General features: G+C 43.8%; 1 protein-coding gene across 1 annotated transcript in view; it reads left to right on the top strand.

Moving 5' to 3' along the window:
- RIGI (RNA sensor RIG-I) overlaps positions 1-25,455 on the top strand; it is a 49,242-nt gene extending 23,787 nt beyond the window's left edge. The window contains exons 5-18 of the mRNA XM_078775525.1: positions 214-385; positions 685-825; positions 927-1,083; positions 6,652-6,910; positions 8,927-9,080; positions 9,224-9,343; positions 12,483-12,640; positions 13,317-13,488; positions 13,703-13,851; positions 16,095-16,185; positions 18,502-18,708; positions 19,056-19,210; positions 22,154-22,297; positions 24,279-25,455. Of these exons, the coding sequence (XP_078631651.1) occupies positions 214-385; positions 685-825; positions 927-1,083; positions 6,652-6,910; positions 8,927-9,080; positions 9,224-9,343; positions 12,483-12,640; positions 13,317-13,488; positions 13,703-13,851; positions 16,095-16,185; positions 18,502-18,708; positions 19,056-19,210; positions 22,154-22,297; positions 24,279-24,611 (2,412 nt within the window). The 3' untranslated portion in view covers positions 24,612-25,455. The remainder of the gene's footprint in view (positions 1-213; positions 386-684; positions 826-926; positions 1,084-6,651; positions 6,911-8,926; positions 9,081-9,223; positions 9,344-12,482; positions 12,641-13,316; positions 13,489-13,702; positions 13,852-16,094; positions 16,186-18,501; positions 18,709-19,055; positions 19,211-22,153; positions 22,298-24,278) is intronic.

Here is a 25,455-nt window from a genome sequence, read left to right as displayed (position 1 = left end):
TATGATAGTCACAGTCTTTAAACCTTCTTCTTCTTCATTATTTTTATTTAATGTGTGCATTGTACTTTCAGAATAACTTGGGTCTAGTCACAACTACAGCACGGCTCTCGATGCAAGCGCATGTAAATGTTACTCCCTGAGCCTTTGATCACTGTAATAAAAAAAGTACAATAAAAGTAACGTTGCAAATTTTTTTTTTTTTTTACTCCCCAGGAGGAAAAGAACAACGGTCCCATGGCGGCAATAAAAGTCTTGCTGCATGCTTTGCGTCGCTCCGACAACCTCTACTGGTTTGAACACCTCATCAAGGCACTCAAACATAACCAACACGACCACATCATCGAGGTGTTATTACCTTCGCCAGAGGAGAGGGTATTGTATTTGGGTCAGTTTGTTTGTATGTCTGTTTGTCCGCACATATTGTCCCAAGTAGCCCACAATTTTTACACGTAATCTTTTTTTCAACTGAGTACCTCCACAAAGTATGTACAATTAGAATGCGGGTACCTCTATAAAGCATATCCGGTACAACTGGAGTGTGAGTACGTCCATAAAATACGTACTATAAAACCACACAAAAGAACAGAGACAAAGGTGATCCGGTAATTGAAAATGTCTCAAACATTTACTGTTTCAGCCAAAAACATCTTCTCTTTCTCTTTCTCTCTGCATATTTGAATGAAGGAGATCAAAGTGAGAATTCTGAAGATGACTACAGAAGAGGAATGAAACAAACCGATAACCGATTTATTCTGCGGAGTTATCAGTTGGAGCTGGCTGGGCCCGCTCTCTCTGGTTTGAACTGCATCATCGTAGCACCAACAGGTGCGTCAATCCCACGCACCTTCTGGAGATGAGAGCTGGTGCGTTTTGGTTTAGTTTGACGCCAGTCACCGTTGTGCGGTTGTCTGCCCCCGGGATGCCAGGTAGTGGGAAGACCTTGGTGGCAGTCACGATTTGCCGACAGCACCTGGATTCTGCCTGTACGGGTGAGAAACCCCGTCGAGTTGCCTTCCTTGTGAGGACCAATCCGATGTTACAGCAGCAGTTTGACGTGTTCACCAACGCCATGAAAGGAACCGAGTTCGTAATCCTTTTCATCTTTCTCCAATTTTTTTTTTTTCCCTTTACTAGTTTGTATCTCTGAATTTGCCTTTATTCGATACCGAATTTTTGTCCCCCGTCGCACCGCGGAGCGAAAGGGGGACTATGGTTTTCCCCTCCGTCCGTGTGTGCGTCCGTCCGTCTGTCCGTGTGTGCGTGCGTGCGTAAGCGAAGGACCGAATTCTAATTTGGTGTGTGGGTGCAACCCACGTCAAAATCCAACATGGCTACCGCCATGTGTGTCTGACGCCATGTATGTCGGAACCTTGTGAGCGGAATATCTTGAAAAATAAGCGAAGTACCAACTTCTAATCTGGTGTGTGGGTGTATCTACGCATAAGGAAGAATGCTATTGAAAATTGGGTCAACAACACAACAACATGCATTTTAAGGCCATTTTCCCTGCTAGAGTGGGGGTTAGCCTTGCAGTCCCCATGACAATCTTCTCCATTTTGCCCTATTTTCTGCATCTCCCCTTGTTAACCCCCTTCCCCGCATTTCTTCTTCCACCATCTTTAGCCAAGTCTTTCTCGGTCTTCCCCCGTCCTCTACTTCCTTCTACATTCATTTCCGTCACTCTTTTCAACCAGTCACTTTCATCCTTCCTCAACACATGACGAAACCATCTCAACCTGTTCCTCTTCACAGCATCCATCACAGGCTCTATTCCCATCTTTCGCAATTCATCATTTGTCTTCCTCTCTCTCAACGATACTCCACACATCCACCGAACCATTCGCATTTCTGAAAATTGGGTCGCCACGTCAAAATCCAAGATGGCCACCGCCATGTATGTCTGAACCTTGTGAGTGGAATATCTTGAAAAAAAAGCGAAGTACCAACTTCTAATCTGGTGTGTGGGTGTATCTAGGCATAAGGAAGAACGCTATTGAAAATTGGGTCGCCACATCAAAATCCAAGATGGCCGCCACCATATATATGTCTGAATCTTGTGAGCGAAATATCTTGAAAACAAGCGTTACGCCTAGGTCTCCCGTCGGTGAAGTGATGTGAGTTGACAATGTGGAAGACGCAAGGCGGCCATCTTGGATTTTGACGTGGCGACCCAATTTTCATTAGCGTTCTTCCTTATGCCTAGATACACCCACACACCAGATTAGAAGTTGGTACTTCGCTTATTTTTCAAGATATTCCGCTCACAACGTTCAGACATACATGGCGTCAGACATACATGGTGGCGGCCATCTTGGATTTTTGACGTGGGTTGCACCCACACACCAAATTAGAATTCGGTCCTTCGCTTATGCACGCAGGCACGCACAGACGAACGGACGCACGCACGGACGGACACACGGACGGAGGGGAAAACCATAGTCCACCTTTCGCTCCGCGGTGCGACGGGGGACAAATAAACGAACTACTAACTTCTAATCTGGTGTGTGGGTGTATCTACGCATAAGGGAGAACGCTATTGCAAATTGGGTCGCCACGTCAAAATCCAAGATGGCCGCCTTGCGTCTTCCACATTGTCAACTCACATCACTTCACCGACGGGAGACCTAGGCGTAACGCTTGTTTTCAAGATATTTCGCTCACAAGATTCAGACATATATATGGTGGCGGCCATCTTGGATTTTGATGTGGCGACCCAATTTTCAATAGCGTTCTTCCTTATGCCTAGATACACCCACACACCAGATTAGAAGTTGGTACTTCGCTTTTTTTTCAAGATATTCCACTCACAAGGTTCAGACATACATGGCGGTGGCCATCTTGGATTTTGACGTGGCGACCCAATTTTCAGAAATGCGAATGGTTCGGTGGATGTGCAGAGTATCGTTGAGAGAGAGGAAGACAAATGATGAATTGCGAAAGATGGGAATAGAGCCTGTGATGGATGCTGTGAAGAGGAACAGGTTGAGATGGTTTGGTCATGTGTTGAGGAAGGATGAAAGTGACTGGTTGAAAAGAGTGACGGAAATGAATGTAGAAGGAAGTAGAGGACGGGGGAAGACCGAGAAAGACTTGGCTAAAGATGGTGGAAGAAGAAATGCGGGGAAGGGGGTTAACAAGGGGAGATGCAGAAAATAGGGCAAAATGGAGAAGATTGTCATGGGGACTGCAAGGCTAACCCCCACTCTAGCAGGGAAAATGGCCTTAAAATGCATGTTGTTGTGTTGTTGACCCAATTTTCAATAGCGTTCTTCCTTATGCGTAGATACACCCACACACCAGATTAGAAGTTGGTACTTCGCTTATTTTTCAAGATATTCCGCTCACAAGGTTCCGACATACATGGCGTCAGACACACATGGCGGTAGCCATGTTGGATTTTGACGTGGGTTGCACCCACACACCAAATTAGAATTCGGTCCTTCGCTTACGCACGCACGCACACACGGACAGACGGACGGACGCACACACGGACGGAGGGGAAAACCATAGTCCCCCTTTCGCTCCGCGGTGCGACGGGGGACAAATAAACGAACTACTAACTTCTAATCTGGTGTGTGGGTGTATCTACGCATAAGGGAGAACGCTATTGCAAATTGGGTCGCCACGTCAAAATCCAAGATGGCCGCCTTGCGTCTTCCACTTTGTCAACTCACATCACTTCACCGACGGGGGACCGAGGCGTAATTTTATGTTATTTCTTTTGTAAATTATTCAACTTTCAGTTGGGAATTTAACTGCGAAACTTGTCGTATCATCCGAGAAAATGTTATGCAGTATTTATTACCTTTACATGGCTGTGGGTAGCATAATTTGTGATGGGGTCATGATGGCTGATGGTATTTACATGGCTGATGCAGTGCCCCATGTAGAGTAGAGCAGGAATTTGTAATTTGTTCATGGTGCCAGCGATAGCTCATGTATTCTTCACAAACGACACCGTGGGATCTTTAACGTCCACCAAACGGGAAGTCCAGTTTAACGTCCATCTCAGGGACGGCACACACGTTGATGAATTGCCCTGCCTGGAAAACATGAGGATGACAATTTTCCATTGTCTTGATAACAATTGAGATGACACCGAGATTCCAAACCCAGGCTAGAGCACTCAGAAGTGAGTGCACATACCTCTGGGCCAACGCATTCTGAAAATTAAAGTACTGTACTGTATAATTAGACTGGCATTCGGTAGAGAGCAACCTCCGCCAGGCTGAAAATGTTTTGTATCCACTACGTTTTGTATCCACTGGTATGCCGGATCTGGATTCGGACCTGAACCAAAATCTAATCGGCTTGTTCTTGTCACCTACCCAACTCATCTGCTTCGATTAATCATAAATCGGTCCACAACCTTTTTAAATATCGTGGAATATATCGTTTTTGGCCCCATCTCTCTACGGTAAAGAATAAATTTAAAATTTCTCGTATCCGGATCCGGATTTGGATCTTCACCGATAGGTCAGATCTCGATCTGACATGAACCAAAATGTTGTTCTTGTCACTTACCCAACTCATCCACCAAGTCTTGTTTATTTAATCTTCAGTCACCACTGTCAGGTCCAAATCACACAAAACTGATAAAGTTTTGTTCACTGTTGACTTTCACAAAGACTCCTCAAACAGGAAAAATGCAATTTGATCGGAAGAGTTGAAGAGCTGTAGGCTTTCAACCACCTCGTCCTGGAGGTGGGGTTGCTATCTTTATCAAAAACTCTCTTCCTCACTCTCCCTGCACTGCCCTCTCTCCACCTCACCAGCACCTCTGGCTACGGCTTCCCCTTTGCTCCCACCTTTAGTTAATATGTGTGTTGTACCGTCCACCAAACAGTGATGACTCCATCTACATCTCGCTTTCTGATAACATGGACCAACTTCTATCTACCCATCCCAACTCTCTCTTCCTCATATGTGTTGATTTCAATTGTCACCATGCCAGTTGGCTGGGTGTGGGTACCTCTCTCACCAGCCATGGCTCCTCAGCAAAGGACTTCTGCGACTCACTGGGACTGACACAATCTGTCAATTTCCCGACCCGGATCTCAGTCAACGGAGCATCTTCTCTTCTAGACTTGGTTATGACCAACTTCCCTGCAAATGTCTGCTGCTCTTCTTCTGCTCCAATCGGCTCATCTGATCATGTGCTTGTTAAAGTGGACATCTCTCTGACCATTCTGAGAGAGCCACCTCAGCGTCGACGAGTCTGGCATTTCACTCGGGCCAAATGGCAAGGTCTTCAAGCAGCCATCAATCATCTGGACTGGTCTCCCATCTCTACCGCCTCTGACATCAACTCATCCTGGGAATTCTTCCAAAGTAAATTGCTATCTCTCATGCACAGATTTATCCCTTCTCATCTTCAGTTGTCATACCCTTCCTCCCGTCCATGGTTCATGGAATCTTGTGGTGAGGCAGTTGCCCTAAAACAACTTGCCTTCGCCTCCTGGAAAGCAAATCCAACGGAAGGAAATCTCATTTCCTTTCACAAAGGTCGAAACAAGTGTGTGTCCACCCTCAGGAGAGCCAGGAAACAATATCTCTCTACTCTCAAGACTGAACTCTGAAACCTGTCTCCCTCTTCCAAATCCTGGTGGCGTCTGGTCAAATCTGTTTCTGTTGTTTGTTCCCCCTCCATCCCCTCCCTTACCTCAAACGGCTACACAGCTGACTCCGCTCGTGAAAAAGCTGAATGCCTAAACTCTGTGTTTGCCTCTAAATCTTGTGTCCCAAACCCATCCCTCTCTGTACCCACCGTACCCAGTCGTACCCAGCTGCTCCTGGACTGTGTCCTTTTCTCCTGACAAGGTGGAGAAGTTTCTGTCATCCCTCAACTCTGATTCTGCAACTGGACCAGACGGCATCAGCCCACAGGTCCTAAAATCCTGCTCTGCCGCTCTTTCACTCCCTCTCTCTGTTCTCTTCACCCTCTCTTTTGCTCAAGGTCATCTGCCATCAGCTTGGAAATCAGCCAACATCACCGCTTTGCACAAAAAAGGTGCAAAAACAGATCCTTACAACTACAGACCAATCAGCCTTCTCCAAATTATCAGCAAAGTCCTGGAATCCATCATTGCTTCGGATATCAAATCTTTCCTCTTCTCCAATGGCTTTATCTCTGACCATCCATTTGGTTTCAGACTTTATCTTCCCCCATCCAAAACCTTGATCTTTTCTACCCCTGCTAATTTCACCCCAGATCCACTTTTTTGAAATACCAACTTCTTTCTTGGAAGTCCTTGCGGTGTCCTTGTGTTTTATACTTCTCCCACCCCTTCCCCTTCCCACGCCTCCTCCCCCCAAGCCCTCTCCCTCCCACAGATCTCCCGATGTCCCTGCTCTCAAATGTTGTGTTTGTGCTTCCCCTTCTCTCCCCGTCTTGTCTACCGCTACCCTTATTATATATTTTGTGTGGCTGTTTGATTTTTTTTGTGTGATAAATGTTAGCTCTTTCACGAGCCTCGATCCTGTATACAAAAAAAATCATAATAATAAAAAAAAGTAACTTATGGACACTTTTCCTTGCGCTCTTCTGTGAAAGACATTGTTCGAATGCACAATGAAGCCTCGTTTCTTCATTCCATCTCTCATGCCACTCTCTGACCTCCTTTATTCTTCCAATCCAAACCCCATGTCTAGGTACACGGTGTCCAAGCTAGGCGGCAATAATGAAGATGCGGAAACTTTTTCCGTCGCCTCATCTGCCTCAATCATGGTGATCTCAGCACAGATTCTTGTGGATGCCCTATACTTAGGTAGTCTGTCCTCGCTGTCCCATTTTTCTCTACTTGTGCTGGATGAGTGTCACCACACCATGAAACGGCACATGTACAACAGAGTCTTGCTTTTCTACCTCAGGGAGAAACTGTACAGATCACCACCTACCTCACTTCCACAGGTCTGTGCTTCCATTTGTTAGGAGAGACACTCACCATGCATTAAACAAAGACGACAATGCCTAAGGGGAATTGTGCAAGCTCAGTATTTTAAGCACAAGTCTTGGACATTTGTTTGTTAGAAATTTTAAAGCCAATAATCTATGCATCAGTCTTGGACAGTTTAATATGCGGTACAATATTGTTGGGACTTTGATCAATCAACAACAACACAACATGCATTTTAAGGCCATTTTCCCTGCTAGAGCGGGGGTTAGCCTTTGATCAATTGATTGATCAATCAATCAGAAGAAATAGTATCTCAACAAGTTTGGTTTCCCTATTTAATGACTAACTTTTGGTATGCTCACTGGAAGTGGTGGGTGTACAATGTACATTCTTACTATAATTCATGGATCGGTGTTTGTTGGTGCGTGTGTTTGTCGTGCTACTCCTCCTACAGTTCTGGCCCAATTCCATCCAGACTTGCTACATAGGATCATCATGACTCCAATTAGTGTAAATGAGTGTTTTTTAATCTTTGCTGGTGGTCTTGGAAGGGTGGCGGGGGGTAGGCGGGGACACAAATTCACACTGTAAATGTGTATTGTGTAGCGCCGCCTCCAAGTGGGAGAGGGCATTACAAATTTTTTTCCGGATGGCCTGGTCAAAGGCCAGATCTTTCCCCACTCACAAATCACAAATGCATACCCTAGCAAAGTAAATGCAATTGGTAGGGCTTCAAAGTGCAGTATTATGAAGTAAACATCCAAAAAGTAAAAAAAAAAAAAATCAATTCAAGTGTTGATACAATCAAATAAAAGACCAAATAATTTCATACGAATGATTTTATACAAATGGTATCTGGATACAAATGGGGGTGAAAACATAAGGTGGACGGAGGTAATAAATTCCCCCTTCCTCCTGCCCCCACCCCCCTTCCTCCCCCAAGTATAAATATAGATAATGCAGCAACTAAAAAACAATTAACGTTAAAATGCTTTTCTATGATTAAACACCAACTGCCAGAATATTTGCTTTACGATTGGAGAAGAAAACAAGACCAAACCATAGCCCGACATAACATTGAGCTGGAACGGCAACGTAGCACTGGAGATAAGCAAGCATAACCCGAACAATGTTCCAAAGTGTGAAAGCGATATTTTCATGAATACAATGGACACCAACTGATGTTTAATGTGTACGCGGTAATGAATGTGGACAGCTTGATGATCCGGTCCAGACAATTCCAATGCAGGGCATTGTTTACCTAACTGCAGGGGATTCTCTTGCGCACAAACTAGATAATCCCTGTACGGTCTTCTTCGGCTCCGCAGACCACTTTGTCTGCTTCATAATGGGTTTGTCATCCACTGCCTTCAGCAAAATATCCATTTTCCTGCATGGAACATTCCCACCACCATGCTTTCCATATTCTGCACCGACAACTGGTAGGATCAAAATGGCAGCATAGTCTTCTACTTTCCTCACATCTTCTCCCATTCCGTTTCCCTTCACCTTTTCTTCAGCACCTCCTCCTCCTGCTGCTCTTGTTGTTACTTCACCCCTCCAGTCTGCTACCCCATCCTGACTTACTCCACCGTGAGCAGCTTCTTCTTCTTCTCCCATGACGTCTCCCTCTCTCACCTTTTCTTTCTTGCCATCTTCTCTGGGATTCCCTTCTTTATTACCGACATTATCGACATTTCCTTTCCACTTGGACACTCCTAACAATTGTTTTCTCCAACACAAAATCGAATTCCACATTAGGAGTGGCCTCTTTTGCAATAGTGCACTTTATGGCCCCCAAAAGACTAGTTATCTTGCTAGCAAAGACCGCTGCAGCAAAGTACTTCCTGTATGTAGACAATAATGCACAACAACAACTAATTCCAGGCCTGGTACAGGCAAAGCTGTCGATGCAGGACACGGATATGATTGCCAGACGTTCTGTTCCTACATTTCATACCTTTGCAAATCTTCCGGAGCTACGGCCGGCGTTACATGAAGTGGTTGTGTCCTCTCCTGTTTTGTCGCAGATCGTTGGACTGACGGCATCCGTGGGTACTGGAGACAAACAGAATGTGGTGAATCACGTTTTGCAGTTGTGTGCAAATCTGGATTGCCCAAATATAATAACCGTGCGCAAAAATTGTGAAGAACTTGCCGAGTACGTCACGCAGATAGAGCCAGGTAAGGATTTTGTCCATCTTTGAACAAGCTCGGAGGTTGTTTGGCTCATTGGACAAACTTCACATAATATTGATCACTGGGATAATGATTGTGTTACGAATTTATTACATCAGCCACATTTTGCCATCATGTGCTGCCCGCAGAAATAATTGAGGTCGGTCAACGAGTTGTCGATCCGTTTCTGCACCTGATGTCTGGAGTTATGGATGACGTGGAGAACTTACTTATGGAGGTGTGCCGCACTTCAGGTGTCCACAAAGAAGGTGGGTTTGATGGAAGAAGTGGAACTACAATGGATTTTGCTTGCATCATTGTGAGGTCCATTCATCGTGCGGAGTAACCTGTTCGCCATCAAACTGTCGGGCACAGGATGGGGGAATCTTGCCTTTCCTTCAAGGAATTTTAGTGACTTTCTTGCTTCCGTGCATCTACTTGCGATTGATAGTATCCAATGAAAAGGCAAGGCATTGTTGGCTTTCATCAAATCCAAATTTGGACCTATCTTACTATAATTCACCAAATGTCTGTCTGTCTGTCTGTCCGTCCGTTCCCAGGTAGCAAAAACGGCTGAACCAATCGCAACGATATTTTGGGTGGGTATTCCTGGGACCCCTTGGAGTAAAATAGGCTATATTGTTTTTCCAATTTTCCAATTTTTCCAAACATGATGGAATAATATTTACCGATATGAACAGTGATGTGGCTTTTATTGAAATTCTACAAATACTGTTTTAATTTTGATGAGAATTATGAACCTGCCCCGAATGCAGAAGTGGACAGATGACGGCAATGCGCCGGTTTGATAATATCCCAATACAACCGTTATTCAATCGTAATGTTTAATCGTTAAACATTAATCGTGTTAATCATTTTGATAAGGTATCAATGGATGATTGGAATTGAGTGAATACAATTACGATTTTGAATTCGTAATTGTGTTCACCCAACCGTACGGAACTTCACATCAGGATTTAAATAATTGTTTATGTCACGAATGTTGTTAAAAGTTTATTTTTTATTTGAATGTTATTTAATTTGTGATTGGAGTTATGCTGTTTGGAATGAAAAAAGTATCGATATCGAGTTCAAGTGAATGACGAAATGCCGTGACGGTTTCTACTTTCTAAACGTGAATTCGCGGATCGCCATATGCAGATTCGCCATTGACTGGGTATGGAACACACGTACCTGTTTGTTTGCGAATGGGTACGTTTTTCATGGAAGTCCTTCACGAACTTGCTGTCCATGTCTGACGTGCGTCTGAGGGTGCTACAGGAATGTGAAATGTATTGGTTTCATGCTTTAGCATTCGCCGTTTCTGCATTGCCTGTTTGCTTCTGGCCTCCCACCCGTGCATAGCACGGGTATCTCACTAGTTTGTACAATGAGGGAACTTTGCCATCTTCAGCACGCTTGATCTTAGCAGGAACCATTATTATCCCGCCGCTTAAAAAAGAAAAACGGGATGATATTGTAATCGGCACCGTCCGTCCGCCAGTTACGCTACCTTGGGCAGAAAACGGTTGGGTAGAAATTCACCAAGCCTGGTAGTTATGATCACCACATGACAAGAAGGTGCGAGAGCAGCATCATTTTTGGCCCCAGCACCTGAGGTAGGGTCGAAAGGTCAAATACCAAAAAATGCAATTATGGGCACATTTTAAAACATTTTAAAATAAAACTTTGTATATAAGCAATCAACATTGGGGGACGCATTAATTATGTAATGATTTTTTGGGATTCTGACCCCCTGTTAAGGGGCTGGGCCATCTTCATCCATCTTGAGCTTAACGCAAAGATTTGTTATCCTCACGCTTAGAGTCGCAGGGGTCAAAATGGAAAAGAAAAACTTTAAACTTGATGTTGGGTCATTCGTTGTGGAACCTTTCGCCATCTTTGAACTTTGCTTTAGGTGGAAAGTGTGCAGGGATTTGCGATGGCACGCCATGGATTTCACTCTAGTATTACACAGCCTGGTGTTGGGCTAGCGGCTAGGGTGCCAGCTTAGGATCCTAGGATCCTGGGTTCGAATCCCGGTCGATCGCTGAATTAACACCAGGGGGGTTAACTCAGCCTGTCATCCTTCCGAGGTCGGCTAATTGAGTACCAGTTCACTGGTAATTCCCTGCTCGTCGTAAAAGGCGACAAAAAGGGTTGGCGGCAGGAAGGGCATCCGGCCGTAAAACATTGCTTCAAAAAGGGGACCAAAAAAAACAACAACAACCACGGTCCCCGAAAAAGGCCAACCCCTGCTTTGCGGGGGGAAATGGCCTCCAAAGGTGGTTCAGTACACTTATGGAATGAATCTCCTTTAAGAAGTAAATTAATGCACATTGGTATAGTGTAACCCAAAATCTTCCTGTGTGCATATCAAGGGGGAAAACAATCAAGATGTTCACATGGCCGAGCAAGAGAGCAGGCAAGTTTGATAAATTCAAGTTTCAATAAATAAAGCCAATGGTGTGTGAACAATGTGTAGGTCGATGAACTTCGACCTGAACTTTTATTCAGAACGGAAGTTAGAGCATCCACTCTGAGTCCGAGAGATCGAAGGATTGAACCCAACCCCGGCCACAGATATGCTACGTGCCGATTCCTCGTTTCAATTCCTCAGTAATTAATCTACCTGCATTACTTTGCTTTTATGAGAAAAAAAATTCAGCGATGTGTTGGGCTAGCGGCTAGGGTGCCAGCTTAGGATCCTAGGATCCTGGGTTCGAATCCCGGTCGATCGCTGAATTAACACCAGGGGGGTTAACTCAGCCTGTCATCCTTCCGAGGTCGGCTAATTGAGTACCAGTTCACTGGTAATTCCCTGCTCGTCGTAAAAGGCGACAAAAAGGGTTGGCGGCAGGAAGGGCATCCGGCCGTAAAACATTGCTTCAAAAAGGGGACCAAAAAAAACAACAACAACCACGGTCCCCGAAAAAGGCCAACCCCTGCTTTGCGGGGGGAAATGGCCTCCAAAGGTGGTTCAGTACACTTATGGAATGAATCTCCTTTAAGAAGTAAATTAATGCACATTGGTATAGTGTAACCCAAAATCTTCCTGTGTGCATATCAAGGGGGAAAACAATCAAGATGTTCACATGGCCGAGCAAGAGAGCAGGCAAGTTTGATAAATTCAAGTTTCAATAAATAAAGCCAATGGTGTGTGAACAATGCGTAGGTCGATGAACTTCGACCTGAACTTTTATTCAGAACGGAAGTTAGAGCATCCACTCTGAGTCCGAGAGATCAAAGGATTGAACCCAACCCCGGCCACAGATATGCTACGTGCCGATTCCTCGTTTCAATTCCTCAGTAATTAATCTACCTGCATTACTTTGCTTTTATGAGAAAAAAAAATCCAGGTCAAATGTCAACTTCCCTCATCATGCCTTGGTCGTTGTTGTGTGGCAGTGCTGGGGAAAGATGTACCACGTCGTAACCGAGGTGAGCCGGTGTACGAACAATGGGTCATCTGCACACAACGGACTGGCGTCACTCTGAACCTCGCCGATGTCGAGGCTGAGCGCAGAGTGTGCCGACAAATTATGGCCTGCACAGAGTATCTCAGGGTAAGCATGAAAGTTTGAATATGAAAGTGCAAATTACCTCATGGGGTTGCGTTAATGCTGGGAAAGTTTGACGGAGGAATAATTTTTAGGAAGCCGGGCCTTTATCAATACAGGATTCATACAATGCTTTGACGTCCATCTAACATATCAATTAACATAAAAGTTTCCAAGAGCACAGTGAGCTCCATCATTAGGAAATGGAAAGAATATGGAACTACCCAGACTCTTCCTAGAGCCGGATGTCCGACCAAACTGAGCAACCGGGCAAGAAGAAGAACCTTGGTCAGGGAGGTGATCAAGAACCCAATGACCACTCGGCAGACCTACAGAGTTCATTGGCTGAGATGGGAGAACCTGCCGGAAGGACAAGAGTCTCTGCAGCACTTCACAAATCTCTGCTTTATGGAAAAGTGGAATAACATCGAACATTTAAAATCGAATAGACACTGCACATTAATATCTTTTGTCAGATGAGGCCTAAAAACATGAAAAATCAGTTCTAATTACCATCCGTCGATGATTCTCGGTGTTCAGTGATACGAACAGGCCAATAACAGTTGTCAGTGACATGTGTCATTAGTTAAGGTGACAAAAGTTTTTCGGCATAGTCTAATAATTGCTATTATGACGATAATGTTCTATATTTTTTCATTCCCTTGTGTGTGTGTGTTCTCAGACTTACAACAACAGCCTGATTATCAACAACACTGCTCGCACGTGCGATGCTGCTTCATTCCTGCTCAAGTTCTCCGACAAGATGAGAAATGACTTTGAATATTACAACGAAGGATACAAGCAGGAGCAGACTGTAATAGATACAGAGAAAAAGTTGGGAGCTATCTTACACAGTAAGCCTCAAGTGTTGCTCGATTCCGCTATTCAGGAGGGAATGTGAAGAGGAGGGAAATCAGGAGAAATGGACAGATTAGAGGTTTGGGATGCTTGGAGGGGAGAGTGGGAGGTGAGGGAGTGGGGATGGGAAACTGTAGGATGGAGTTGATTTTTTTAACATTAGGGAGATGAACTAGCCAAGTTAATAGGAAGAGGTGTGTTGTTCTACAGGTATAGAGGACCAGTTGAAAGCTTTGCATGCTGCTGATGGTGGAGAAAGTCCCCACCTGTTGAAACTGCAGGATTTGCTCATGGAGCAGTACAAGACCACTCCGACGACCAAGACACTACTGTTCGTGTGCACTCGGGATCTTGGCCAGGTAAGTTGTACAAATAATGCAATGGCACCTCAACACTATCCTGAGGACGTATACAAAAACACGAATGCATTGAACAGGCCGTGATAGTGACCAAAAGGTGACATGTGTTCCACAGATGTTCATATTGACCTAAACATTAGACCAGGTTCTGTTTGGCCTTTCCATGTAACTTGTTAACATGATTTTTTTTGTACAATGGCAAACTTTGTTGACCACTTGCATTATTTTTTTTCTTGACCACATTTCAATTTTACTAAACTGAGCAGTTCTATAGAATGCAACATTGAATTACTGACATTACTGTACAATATTACCATATGGTTTTGCATCGTCAACCAAGACCAGCAATATGCAAAACGTGTCCAGCTCTTCTGAACGACACCATCCTCCATCAAATGCAAAATCAATGTCCAAGTCCTGTTAAGAGTCCTGAGAGTGGAAAGATTTGCGAAACCTATCGGGTTTATTGGATTCAAATACACACGGCTTCTACTTATTCCTCAAATTAAAAACAACTTTGGGGGACGCCGTTTTGCATCTGGTGAAGAGGTCAACACATGCACATTAACTGCGTTGAGGGAATATTAGAAGGAAGGCTTCTGTGCTGAGATCAGCAACTTGGTTCACTTCTGGATGAAGTGCATTGAGGACAGTTGGTTGACTGCCGGACAAAGTGCATTGAAGACAGTTGGTTGACTGCCGGACAAAGTGCATTGAAGACAGTTGGTTGACTGCCGGACGAAGTACATTGAAGACAGTTGGTTGACTGCTGGACGAAGTGCGTTGAAGACAGTTGGTTGACTGCCGGACAAAGTACATTGAAGACAGTTGGTTCACTGCCGGACGAAGTACATTGAAGACAGTTGGTTCACTGCCGGACGAAGTGCATTGAACACAGTTGGTTGACTGCCGGACGAAGTGCATTGAAGACAGTTGGTTGACTGCCGGACGAAGTGCATTGTTGAAGACAGTTGGTTGACTGCTGGACGAAGTGCATTGAAGACAGTTGGTTGACTGCCGGACGAAGTGCATTGAAGACAGTTGGTTGACTGCCGGACGAAGTGCATTGTTGAAGACAGTTGGTTGACTGCTGGACGAAGTGCATTGAAGACAGTTGGTTCACTGCCGGACGAAGTGCATTGAAGGCAGTTTGTTGACTGCCGGACGAAATGCATTGAAGACAGTTGGTTCACTGCTGGACGAAGTACATTGAAGACAGTTGGTTGACTGCCGGACGAAGTGCATTGAACACAGTTGGTTGACTGCCGGACGAAGTGCATTGAATACAGTTGGTTCACTGCCAGACGAAGTGCATTGAATACAGTTGGTTCACTGCCAGACGAAGTGCATTGAACACAGTTGGTTGACTGCCGGACGAAGTGCATTGAATACAGTTGGTTCACTGCCGGACGAAGTGCATTGTTGAAGACAGTTGGTTGACTGCCAGACGAAGTGCATTAAAGACAGTGGGTTCACTGCCGGACGAAGTGCATTGTTGAAGACAGATGGTTGACTGCCGGACGAAGTGCATTTAAGATGATGAGGAATATGGAGAATAGTCACATGAACAACAGTAATCAGTTTTACGTCTAATGGCCAAGCATTTGTGGGTGAACATTGAAGATCCTGCAACATGTATAGAATTGCCAACACGAGGAATTTAAGTTTTACTCCAGTGAATTTTCAGCAAGGCTTTTGCTGGTGAGCTTTTCGGGACTTCGGTTGCCGGCCTCCACCAACCCATCCATTGATTTCTCATCTTGTACCATATAATCGTCTACATCTGCAGTGAAGTTCAAATCCTCTCGGCATTTGATTAAATGTTTTTCCTTAGTGTCTGGTCGAGCATGCAGTCCTTGACAGAATTGAAAAGCTCTGGTGTACGGACAAGCCCTTTCAGAACGCACAATCTAATTCAGAAGTTGGTGGTCCTTTCCTCATTTACAAGATCACAGCTTGGAAAAAGTTGTCCAATAGGAGACCGTCAGGGAGGCCTGTGAGTTTCAAGATCAGCATGAGCAATTCCATATCCACGGAATCAATTGTTGCCTTGATATTCACAAATGAAATGCAGATAGCTAATGCTTGAATGATATCGCCTTTCTTGGTCGAGATCGATTTAAGTTTCTTGAAGGTAATACAGCACAACGGTGCATTTTGACATTTAAGACGTTTTTCTGCATGATGTAGTACCATAATTAGTCTCCATTGTTGCTTTAAACAAATTGTCCACGTTTCTGCAGGTGTTGATCGATTGGATGGAAACAATTCCATTTATGGCAGAACTCAAACCTTGTCTCCTGGTTGGTCGCTGTCACTCGTCTGCTCAAGGAAGTATGGCTACCTTCCCATCCATCCGTTACCATGTGAATTTGTTTTTGTGTGCAGTTGGTACATTTTGTCTCTGTGCCAATTACTGGCACATTTATTGTTCATTTTTTAAATATTATTATTATCCCCGTGCATTTTTTTAAAAACGGGGGGGGGGGGGGGGAGGGGCGTTTGGGGAACGGGGGGGGGGGCGTCCATCCGTCTGTCTGTCCCACCATCTCTTAAACGTTTGCGCAGAAATTCACCAAACCTGGTAGTTATGATCACCACATGGCAAGAAGGTGCAAGACCCAACATTTTGGGCCTATCCCCCTGGGGAGGGGTCAAAAGGTCAAAAACCAATAAATGCAATCACGGGAACATTTTAAAATTAAACTTTGGACATACAATCAACATTGAGGGTCCCATGAAGTATGTAACTTTTTTTGGGATTTCACCCCCGGTTAATTCCCCAAGGGCTGGGGATTTATGGTCACAGGGGTCAAAACGGGAAAAAATTTCAAACTCAAAATTTAATATTGGGTCATTCCCAGTGGAACTTTTTGCCATCTTTCAACTTTGCTTTAGTTGGGAAACGTGGGGATTTGCGATGACGTGACATCGACTCCGCTCTAGTTTAAATGTTTTTCTAGTTTTGTGTGTGTGTGTGTGTGTGTGTGTGTGTGTGTGTGTGTGTGTGTGTGTGTGTGTGTGTGTGTATATAATATATATATGCATTATAATATAACTAGTTTTCCGTGTTTCATATGAAAAACACCCACAAATCTCCTGTGTGTCTTGTGTCCCCAAACTCAGTGTGTTTGTGATAAGATTAGCATTAAGGATAGCCAGGGAATGGTTACCATCCCTTCAAGCGTCATTCCGTTTGTCTCTATTTCTATTTGTCCCTATTTCTATATCTTACTATAATTCATCAAATGTCCGTCTGTCTGTCTGTCTGTCTGTCCGTCCGCTCGTTCGAAGGTACCGCAAAAACGGCTGAACCGATCGCAACGATATTTTGGGTGGATAATCCTGGGATCTCCTGGAGTAAAATAGGCTATATTGTTTTTCCAATTTCAGCTTTGGCCTCCAGCATTTTCAGGTTTGGACTCCTGCATAGTTATTTTCCCGGGTGCCGCACAAACGGCTGCACCGACCGCTGCACGACTGCGCTGCACAGCTGCACCGATCGGACTCAGTGACCTCGGACCAAGACCTTTTATAAGGACATGGGATGGGTTGAATCCCTGCTTGAGAGAATGGCAACTCCCTCCCCGCTATCATGGTCGTCTCTCCAACTCACAATCCCACGAGATATGCAGAAAAGACGACCCAAAACCAATTATCTTCTTTTTGTTTCGAAAATAAACATCATTAAAAGTAAATAATGACCTCGGCCAAAGTTCAAACGACGTGAGTTTAATCTCTACATGAGAGAATTCCACATAGCTATTTGGGCGGTGTATACGCTAAAAGATCGCTTTCTCCATCGATCTTGCCAAGGCCGTAACACCTATCGGCTCAAAATCCTGTTGACTTGGTGGTTTTTACAATGAAGGAAACATTAACAATGTTGTTAAAAGTTTATTTTGTGATTCATTTGTGATTGGTGATATGTTGTTTGGAATGAAAAAAGAGATATCGAGTTCAATTGAATGACGACATGCCGTGATGGTTTCTACTTTCTGAACGTGAAATTCACGGATCGCCATATGCAGATTCGCCACATCCCACATCGATGTTTCTATACGTGAACGTACCCGTTCGGGTACGTTTTCATGGAAGTCCTTCACGAACTTGCTGTCCATGTCTGACATGCGACTGTGGGTGCTACAGGAATGTAGAATTTATTGGTTTCATGCTTTGACATTCGACGTATCTGCATTGCCTGTTTACTTCTGGCCTCCCACCCGTGCGTAGCATGGGTATCTCACTAGTAGTGTTAATCAAACATATTGTTTTTTTATAACTATTTCTTTTTATTTTGAGCTGTAATCTAGTCCTCCTCATATCAAATCGCCCCCATTAAACCATATCTGCATGCTGATACAGCCACCCAGGTAAATTGGTATAAAAATCCTAACCACACCACACCATGGAGTCGCCACACATGCGCAGAGCAGAACGCCTTCACCCAGCATCCGGGGAGTTCTTCTACAATGGTCTTGGGTTTGTTCCCCGTTAGGGAGGCCGAGTCCATTGCAATATCAGGTGGATTTTTATCAGATGTAAATGAAAGCTGTATACATTCTTGTGCTTCACCCCAATGTTATACAAGTAATGTCTTGTTTTTGACTTAGATCAAAAATGTTTCCATTCCTCACAAACCAACTACAGGTTCTTTGGGCATGACTCACCACCAGCAGAACTCCGTGCTAAACATGTTCAGCAAAGAAGGGAGTGCTGACGCAGCTGAGGATGCAAGCTCATGTCACTTGCTTATTGCCACATCGGTGGCAGATGAAGGCATAGACATTCGCGTCTGCAATCTTGTTGTCCTCTTGGATCATGTGGGAAACGTCATCCGCATGGTGCAGACACGGGGTATGTTCCAAGATGAGGAGAATGTTGTCAGTTCACATGTATAATATTACATCATTTTAGGGCAACCACGTCCTTTGACTGCCCAGAATTGGAATTTGGAATTGGGCATAACCGTTTGGCTCTCAAATGACTTGTCAGGAAGCACGTTTGGGGAAACCGACTGAATTCGCATTTGACTCGACATGGATTATTACCTGGAAATGTTGGCAAATATCGAAATGAGAAAATAAATAAAAATAAATAAAACCTTAAGAAAACGTTTTAATTGCGTGAAAGTAACGTGTGTGCTGTATTGGTTTGTGTATTGGATCCATGAGATTTTGGAATGCTGTTGCTTGTGCGTGCAGGACGTGGCAGAGCCAAAGACAGCCGCTGTGTCCTTATTGCGAGCGAGCGTTTGGGATCCGCACATCGTTACAAGGCCACACTCGTTCAAGAGCGTTCCATGGCGGATGCCATCAGATACATTCAAAAAATGGATCAAGGTTCCATCAAAGACGAGGTATGGAGTTATAAGAAGTGTTTGGTTCCTCAAAATATATATATTTTTTTTTTGATGCAACATCATTCAGCCTAAGTCTGCCTTTACATGAGCATTTTCAAAATTGCATCACTTGGGTGATTACTAGATTTGGCAGAAAGACAAACCTTTTGGGAAATGCCCTTCTGGCAAATTTGATTGGTCATGATGACTTAAAATGCCGAAATATTTTATCCAAATACTGTACTGCTTGTGTTCAACAGTGTTCAAGTAAATAATTAAATTGAAATAAAAGAAAGTTTAAAGGTCGTAGAAAAAAAATTCAGAAGTTTACCGCCGTTGATGCAGCGTCTTTTACACCACCTTATTTAACACGTTGCAGTCGGTTTTTGCACCTGTTGTTTGTGTCATTTCTGACGACTAAAAACAGTAAATTTCTTGTTTGGAATGATTTTCAATTTTGCTCGACTGACAGGCAGACAGACTAAAAACAATCATCTCACTCCTCTCTGCGCATGTGCGATTGGGATGAATTCAGAGCCAATATACCGTAAAACTGTGGGTTTGTTTTCCGATTCATGTTGAAACTCATTTGAAATTAGGTTGTTCCTCGATCATAAACTGACATTTCTAGACAGACAAACAGATAGACAGAGAACCAATTGCTTAACCCCACTTTTTTGTTCGTGCGTACATGGTAAACCTTTAAAAGGATGTAGGGATGATGTGCCAAAAAGTATGTAAACAAGGTGGGGATGGTCACAATAAATGATCATATGAAACTATCCCTGCAACCTTATTTGAGGTTGACACTAGTTTTTTGGTGGTGAGCTGGGTAGGAATGCCTGTCCGCAGTCCACACTTGGATCTACTGTAACATATAAGTCCCGGTAAGGCTCTACGTTGTTATTTATGGAACAAAGTATTCGGCATTTACTGTTGATGTAAAATCATATGGAAAAAGCAATGCAATAACATTCCAAACCCCTGGGGTTGCAATGAAGGCAAACATGGTGGTTCACTTCTCTTGCAATTTCCTCATATTATCTTCCTGCGCTGCCTGTTTATCCAGCGAGTTTGAACTGCCAGAGTTTTTGCAAGTGTGCAGGCCAAAGTAATAACATGAGGACAGTGTAAAATCCGAGTCTCAAATCGCATGACCTTCATCATGACAGAGGTTATTATGTATTCACCGCTGGTTGTCCGTTCATTACTTGGTGAAAGTATTTCGCCAAGTATGTTGGTCTGCAGTGTCTGTCACCCGATTTTTGTCCACAGATTTGAATCAATCGTCCTAAAATGCTTTGTGAATGCCAAGGACAGCAAGGCACATTTTTGGTCTTCATTTCAAACTGATTCTTTATTTTTTAAGTGATTCTTCACTATTGGGAGATCGGGCCAAAAACTATACATAGCAGGATATCTCAAAAAGTTATGGACGGATTTGGACGAAACGTGGTGGACAGGTTGGGTGTGTGACAAGGATGAATTGGTAAAATGTTGGTGAAGATTCGGATCCAGATCGTAGAATTTTTGAGTGATTCTTCACCATTGAGAGATAGGGCCGAAAACGATATATAGCATATCTCAAAACGTTGTGGACGGAACTTGGTGGACCGGTTGGGTTAGGCGATAAGAACAAGGCAGTTAGATTTTGGTTCAGGTCCGGATTTAGATCTGGCCCATCAGTGGGATACAAAACGTAAACTGTTCAGCCTGTAGGAGTGATGCGCTCTACCGAGTGCTGTTCTAGTTACCTCCACCACCAAAGATGGGCAGAGTTGATGTTTTCACCCCATCTGTCGGTTTGTCTATGAGCATGATATCTCAAGAGGTTGTAGATGGATTCTGACAAAATTTGGTGGACAGGTTGGATATGTGACGAGGACGAATTGATGAGATTTTGGGGAAGATGCGGATCCGGATACAATAATTTTTAAGTGATGCTTCACCATTGAGAGATCGGGACGAAATCGATATGAGCACGATATCTCAAAAAGGTATGGATGGACTTGGATGAAACTTGGTGGACAGGTTGGATGTGTGACAATGAAGAACTGATTCGATTTTGGTGAAGATCTAGATACGAGGGTTTAAAATTTTTTTAAAGTGATTCTTCACAATTGAGAGATGGGGCCAAAAAACGATATATAGCATGATATTTCGAAATGTTATGGATGAGTTATGACAAAACTAGGTGGATGAGGTGGGACAGGTGACGAGAACAAGCCAATTAGATTTTGGTTCAGGTCCGGAGGCAGATCCAGACAGAGGTATGCGCTATACCGAGTGCCATTATAGTTTCCTATTGTAAGTCTATGCTTTCTCCCTCTCACCCCTTCTTTATATCGAAAAAGTCAAACATGATCGTCCTAATTTATTGTGTAAAATGTAAATTAAATGCAAGAGAAATTGTTGCAATCAGAGATTTCGAACAAGGTATAATTTTTGACACATTTGCTTATCTAACTCACCTCTTGTACTCCAATGTGGTTATAAATGTGGAAACATTATGGTCACCAACTCTTTGCACTGTTATGGCCATCTTCATCTTCATCCAATTGTTCTCGCTCAAATGAAGCATTTGATGTCGAAGGATGGATGCAACCTGCGGAGTGGTTTATTTATCGTCAACTTAGCCGAGTCTCAAATGCAAGTTCACCTTTTGGGGCTGCAGTTTTCCATGTTTTTATTTATTTATTTTTGTTTTTGAAGCAAGTTGAAGCCACGTGCTCTTTGGCGATGGATGGAAAAACATGACCCTTTGCCCATCCATCACAAATAATTCTCACAGCTTGTAATATTTATATAGTTTGGTGAATCCGTGTTGTTCATCGTCACCTTTCTCAACCATGATTTCCCAGTGCAAGTTTACGGTTTATTAAGATGTTTTTTTCATAACAACTTCATGATTTTGCACGTTTCTTCATGAAGTTTACATCGATGCATCCCGTTCTCTGGCAGTTACTGAAACTACAGATGCAAGCGATAGAGCAGTTTAAGAAGGAGCAAACACAGGAAACTACGGCAGAGGATGAAGTCTACAACATGCTTTGTGTAAAGTGCCAGGAGCAGGCATTGACGACTCGTGATCTGCGACTGATCAAGGTTTGTAATAACAGGAGATATGTAGTTGCGGACCCGGTCTACAGAGTTCTAGGGAATGTGACGTTTTCTGCCGAGAAAGCCCAAAATAATTTTTACTTCGGTTTCCAACGCATGTTTCTCCAATGGGTCTGCCACCCACAGTGCGTTCGTCGGTTCAAAACGATGGGAGCTGAGCGAGACCCTCGACCACCCACCACCTCGGTTGTAATCCTCATAACAAGGGATTTTCATGCCAATTCCCAATGGCCACGGTTTTACTCAAGCCGCAGTTTACCAAACCGATACTCCAATAGGGAAAATACATGGTTTATTAAAGAAGTGGGGGAATGGAGGACAGAGAAGCAATGTTATAATGAATGGAAATCCTATATGGGTTATAACCCCCACTCCTATGAATAATCCCAACTGTTTGTGCAATAACTTAATGGGCCACACACTCACAAATAGGAGGTCCTCACTCGACGCCTCACTCTGGTCCAGATTCACCCTCACAGCCTGATGTGGTCACCCACCAGCACGCACCATCACTTACCCTTTTGACTCGGTGTCTCGACAGCCTGAGTAACTCTCTGTCCTGTCTTGCATGAAGACCCCTGATCCATGCTGTGCTGCTCCTTTTATAGAGGCCCTCAAGATGGCGTAGTTTCAAGACAGCTCTCATTCATGGACAGGGCAACTTTGGCCCTTTCCTTTATGTGCCCCTCCAGCAGTTCATCTGCACTGGTCAATGCTTGAGAGGGCGAGAAGGTTAAAAGCACATATCGGCAGATTCCAAAGGGGGAGGATTTAGGAAATTAAGGTGCGGGAATGGTAGGATGTTAGTCATATACAAACGCAAACCCAATGAAGATCGGGTTATTTAGACTTTAATAAACCATAAAGAAGATCGATGTGGAAAGCTGCAGCAAAAAAATTAACCCGAGAGTGCATCACGGCAATGATGGGCCAAATGGTCTCATTTCCTTGTTTGAGGTCAGTTTCTTGATTTTTAGATGTACAATCATAGAGAGAATTGCCTTGCAGGAGTGGGAGGGGCTTTTGTGCCCATGACCTGACCTTGGGTACCCCCAGCACATATGAAAAATTTGGTGGTGATTGGCCCAGCATGTTTTTTTTCTCTAATTTTCAGAACTACACACGACAACATGCAGACTTGTTCAGGGACACGAGACAAAGAAATGGAGGATTAGAGGGTTTACTGAGGTCTTTCCTTCTCTGGGGATGAGTGTAGTGTGGATGTGCTGGTCAGGTTCCCTAATCCTGGAACACCCTGCCAGGGCTTCACAATCTTGGACAGTCAGGTGCGGAAAGCCTCAATAGAGCTGCAAAGACTCATGGGTGATAAGTGATAACAGACTGGAAGTTGGGTCTGAAGCCTTGCCACCGCTTTCATATCTCCAGACCAGTCTGTGCAGCACGTCCCGGTATATAACAGGGAAGACCACCAGACACGTACACGTCTGTCAATTCTCCTGTGTCTTGCGTTTCCGATCAAGATTGTCTGTGATAATATTAGCCAGGAAATTGTTACCATCCCGTTAAGCAAGTTGTTCGGTTGTCTATATTTTCACTTCATGTGTCACCATCCCCATCATTTATGAAACCTGTCGCTGTTAAAGCTCTTTGCTGGATATTTTGAGCCACGGCCTCATCCTCCATCATAATCAAAATTCGCCCATAAACCCCTCCGCATATCGAAATATGCGCTTGGTGAAATTGATCAAAACATAACGCCATCACCCGCAGATTCGCCATATGTGGGCAGACAACCTCCGCTCAGCATCTTGTGAGTTTGTCTCTGGTGGTCTCGCGTCGTCACCAGTTAGGGAGCCGAATCCATTACAATATATACTGTATGTAGTTTCAGCTGAGATGGAGATTGTAAATATTGGAAGTGGAATATATATAGATAATTTTGAAATGTAATGCTACAATTTGAACTGTATGACCAATATCGATCCCCTGACCATATTTTCCGTAGAATGCACACCATACTGTGATCAAGCCTGGATTTGAAGATTCCATTAAAAAACGACCTCACAAAGATCCACGTAGTTTTGATGGCTTCCACAAGAATGCCAAGATATTCCATCGCCGCTGCGGACAGGACTGGGGCGTATCAGGAACGTACCAGGCTAACACCTACCCAGTACTCAAAATCAAAAGCTTTGTGTTCCAAAACCAGAAGACGTTGCAGAAGTGCCAACTGAAAAATTGGAAGGATCTCCAAATAACAATCACACCACTAAACACTGAGATGGAGATGGAGATCAGCTCAGAAGAGGCAGACAGCAACATGGAAAGCCAAGAATAAGGACGAGATAGAGAAAGGGGAATGAGAGAGAATGGAGTTGTGAATAAGATTAATAACATGGCAGATATAATTGATGGCAAGTGGCAAGTTGTTTCTTCACATGCAGGGTCCTGGGGGAGCAGCAGGTCAGATAGCTAAAGGATGTAGATATTTATGCTTCAGCTTCATCATGGGAGATTCCAATAATGTTGAGAGCTTTGGAATGCAGAAGAGATGGACGTGACGAAGAGTACCCCAGTCCACAGGGGTGAGCATTACTCCAGTGAATTCCAAACAAAGGCCTCGGTCCAATTTTCCCAAGGACTGACTTGGCACAATGGAGGATGTCTAGTCTGTAGCGGGCTTTGGAGGCCAGCTTTGATACACAGTAATCCCAGGATAAGTTGTGACTAATGGGATTATCTCCGCAATTTTGAATCGTGGTCAATTTGGCCAAAGGAAGCTATTTTAAATTGCTTAATCACAATATCTGAGTTTGCTATTTTTGATAAAGTATTGGTCATTTTGAATTTAAAAATTATAATCATATAGCTGAACTTTATGTATGCAAAATTATACAAACATTAGAAAACTACAAGAAAAAAAAATATATTGCACCAAATGGTTGCCATTTCCACTTAGCAACCCAGGTATCCAAGGCACCTCCGACTACAAGAGGAGTTTTTGATAAACCAAAATGTTTTTTGCCGGAAGATGGTGGTATGGTATACTAGTTTCTTATGGTGGGCAACAGTGCCAACTCTTCACTATATAAAATATTTCCTTAGCTACAGATTGTTACGTGTATCATGATGATTTTGTTTGATTGGTTGCACCAAATAAATAAAATTGGATTTAAAGGGAA

This window comes from Myxine glutinosa, chromosome 4 (genome assembly GCF_964187855.1).
Source record: "Myxine glutinosa chromosome 4, kmMyxGlut1.1, whole genome shotgun sequence".
Taxonomy (NCBI): Eukaryota; Metazoa; Chordata; class Myxini; order Myxiniformes; family Myxinidae; genus Myxine; species Myxine glutinosa.
Note: the sequence above shows the minus strand (reverse complement) of the source record. Positions and strands in the feature narration are given on the sequence as shown.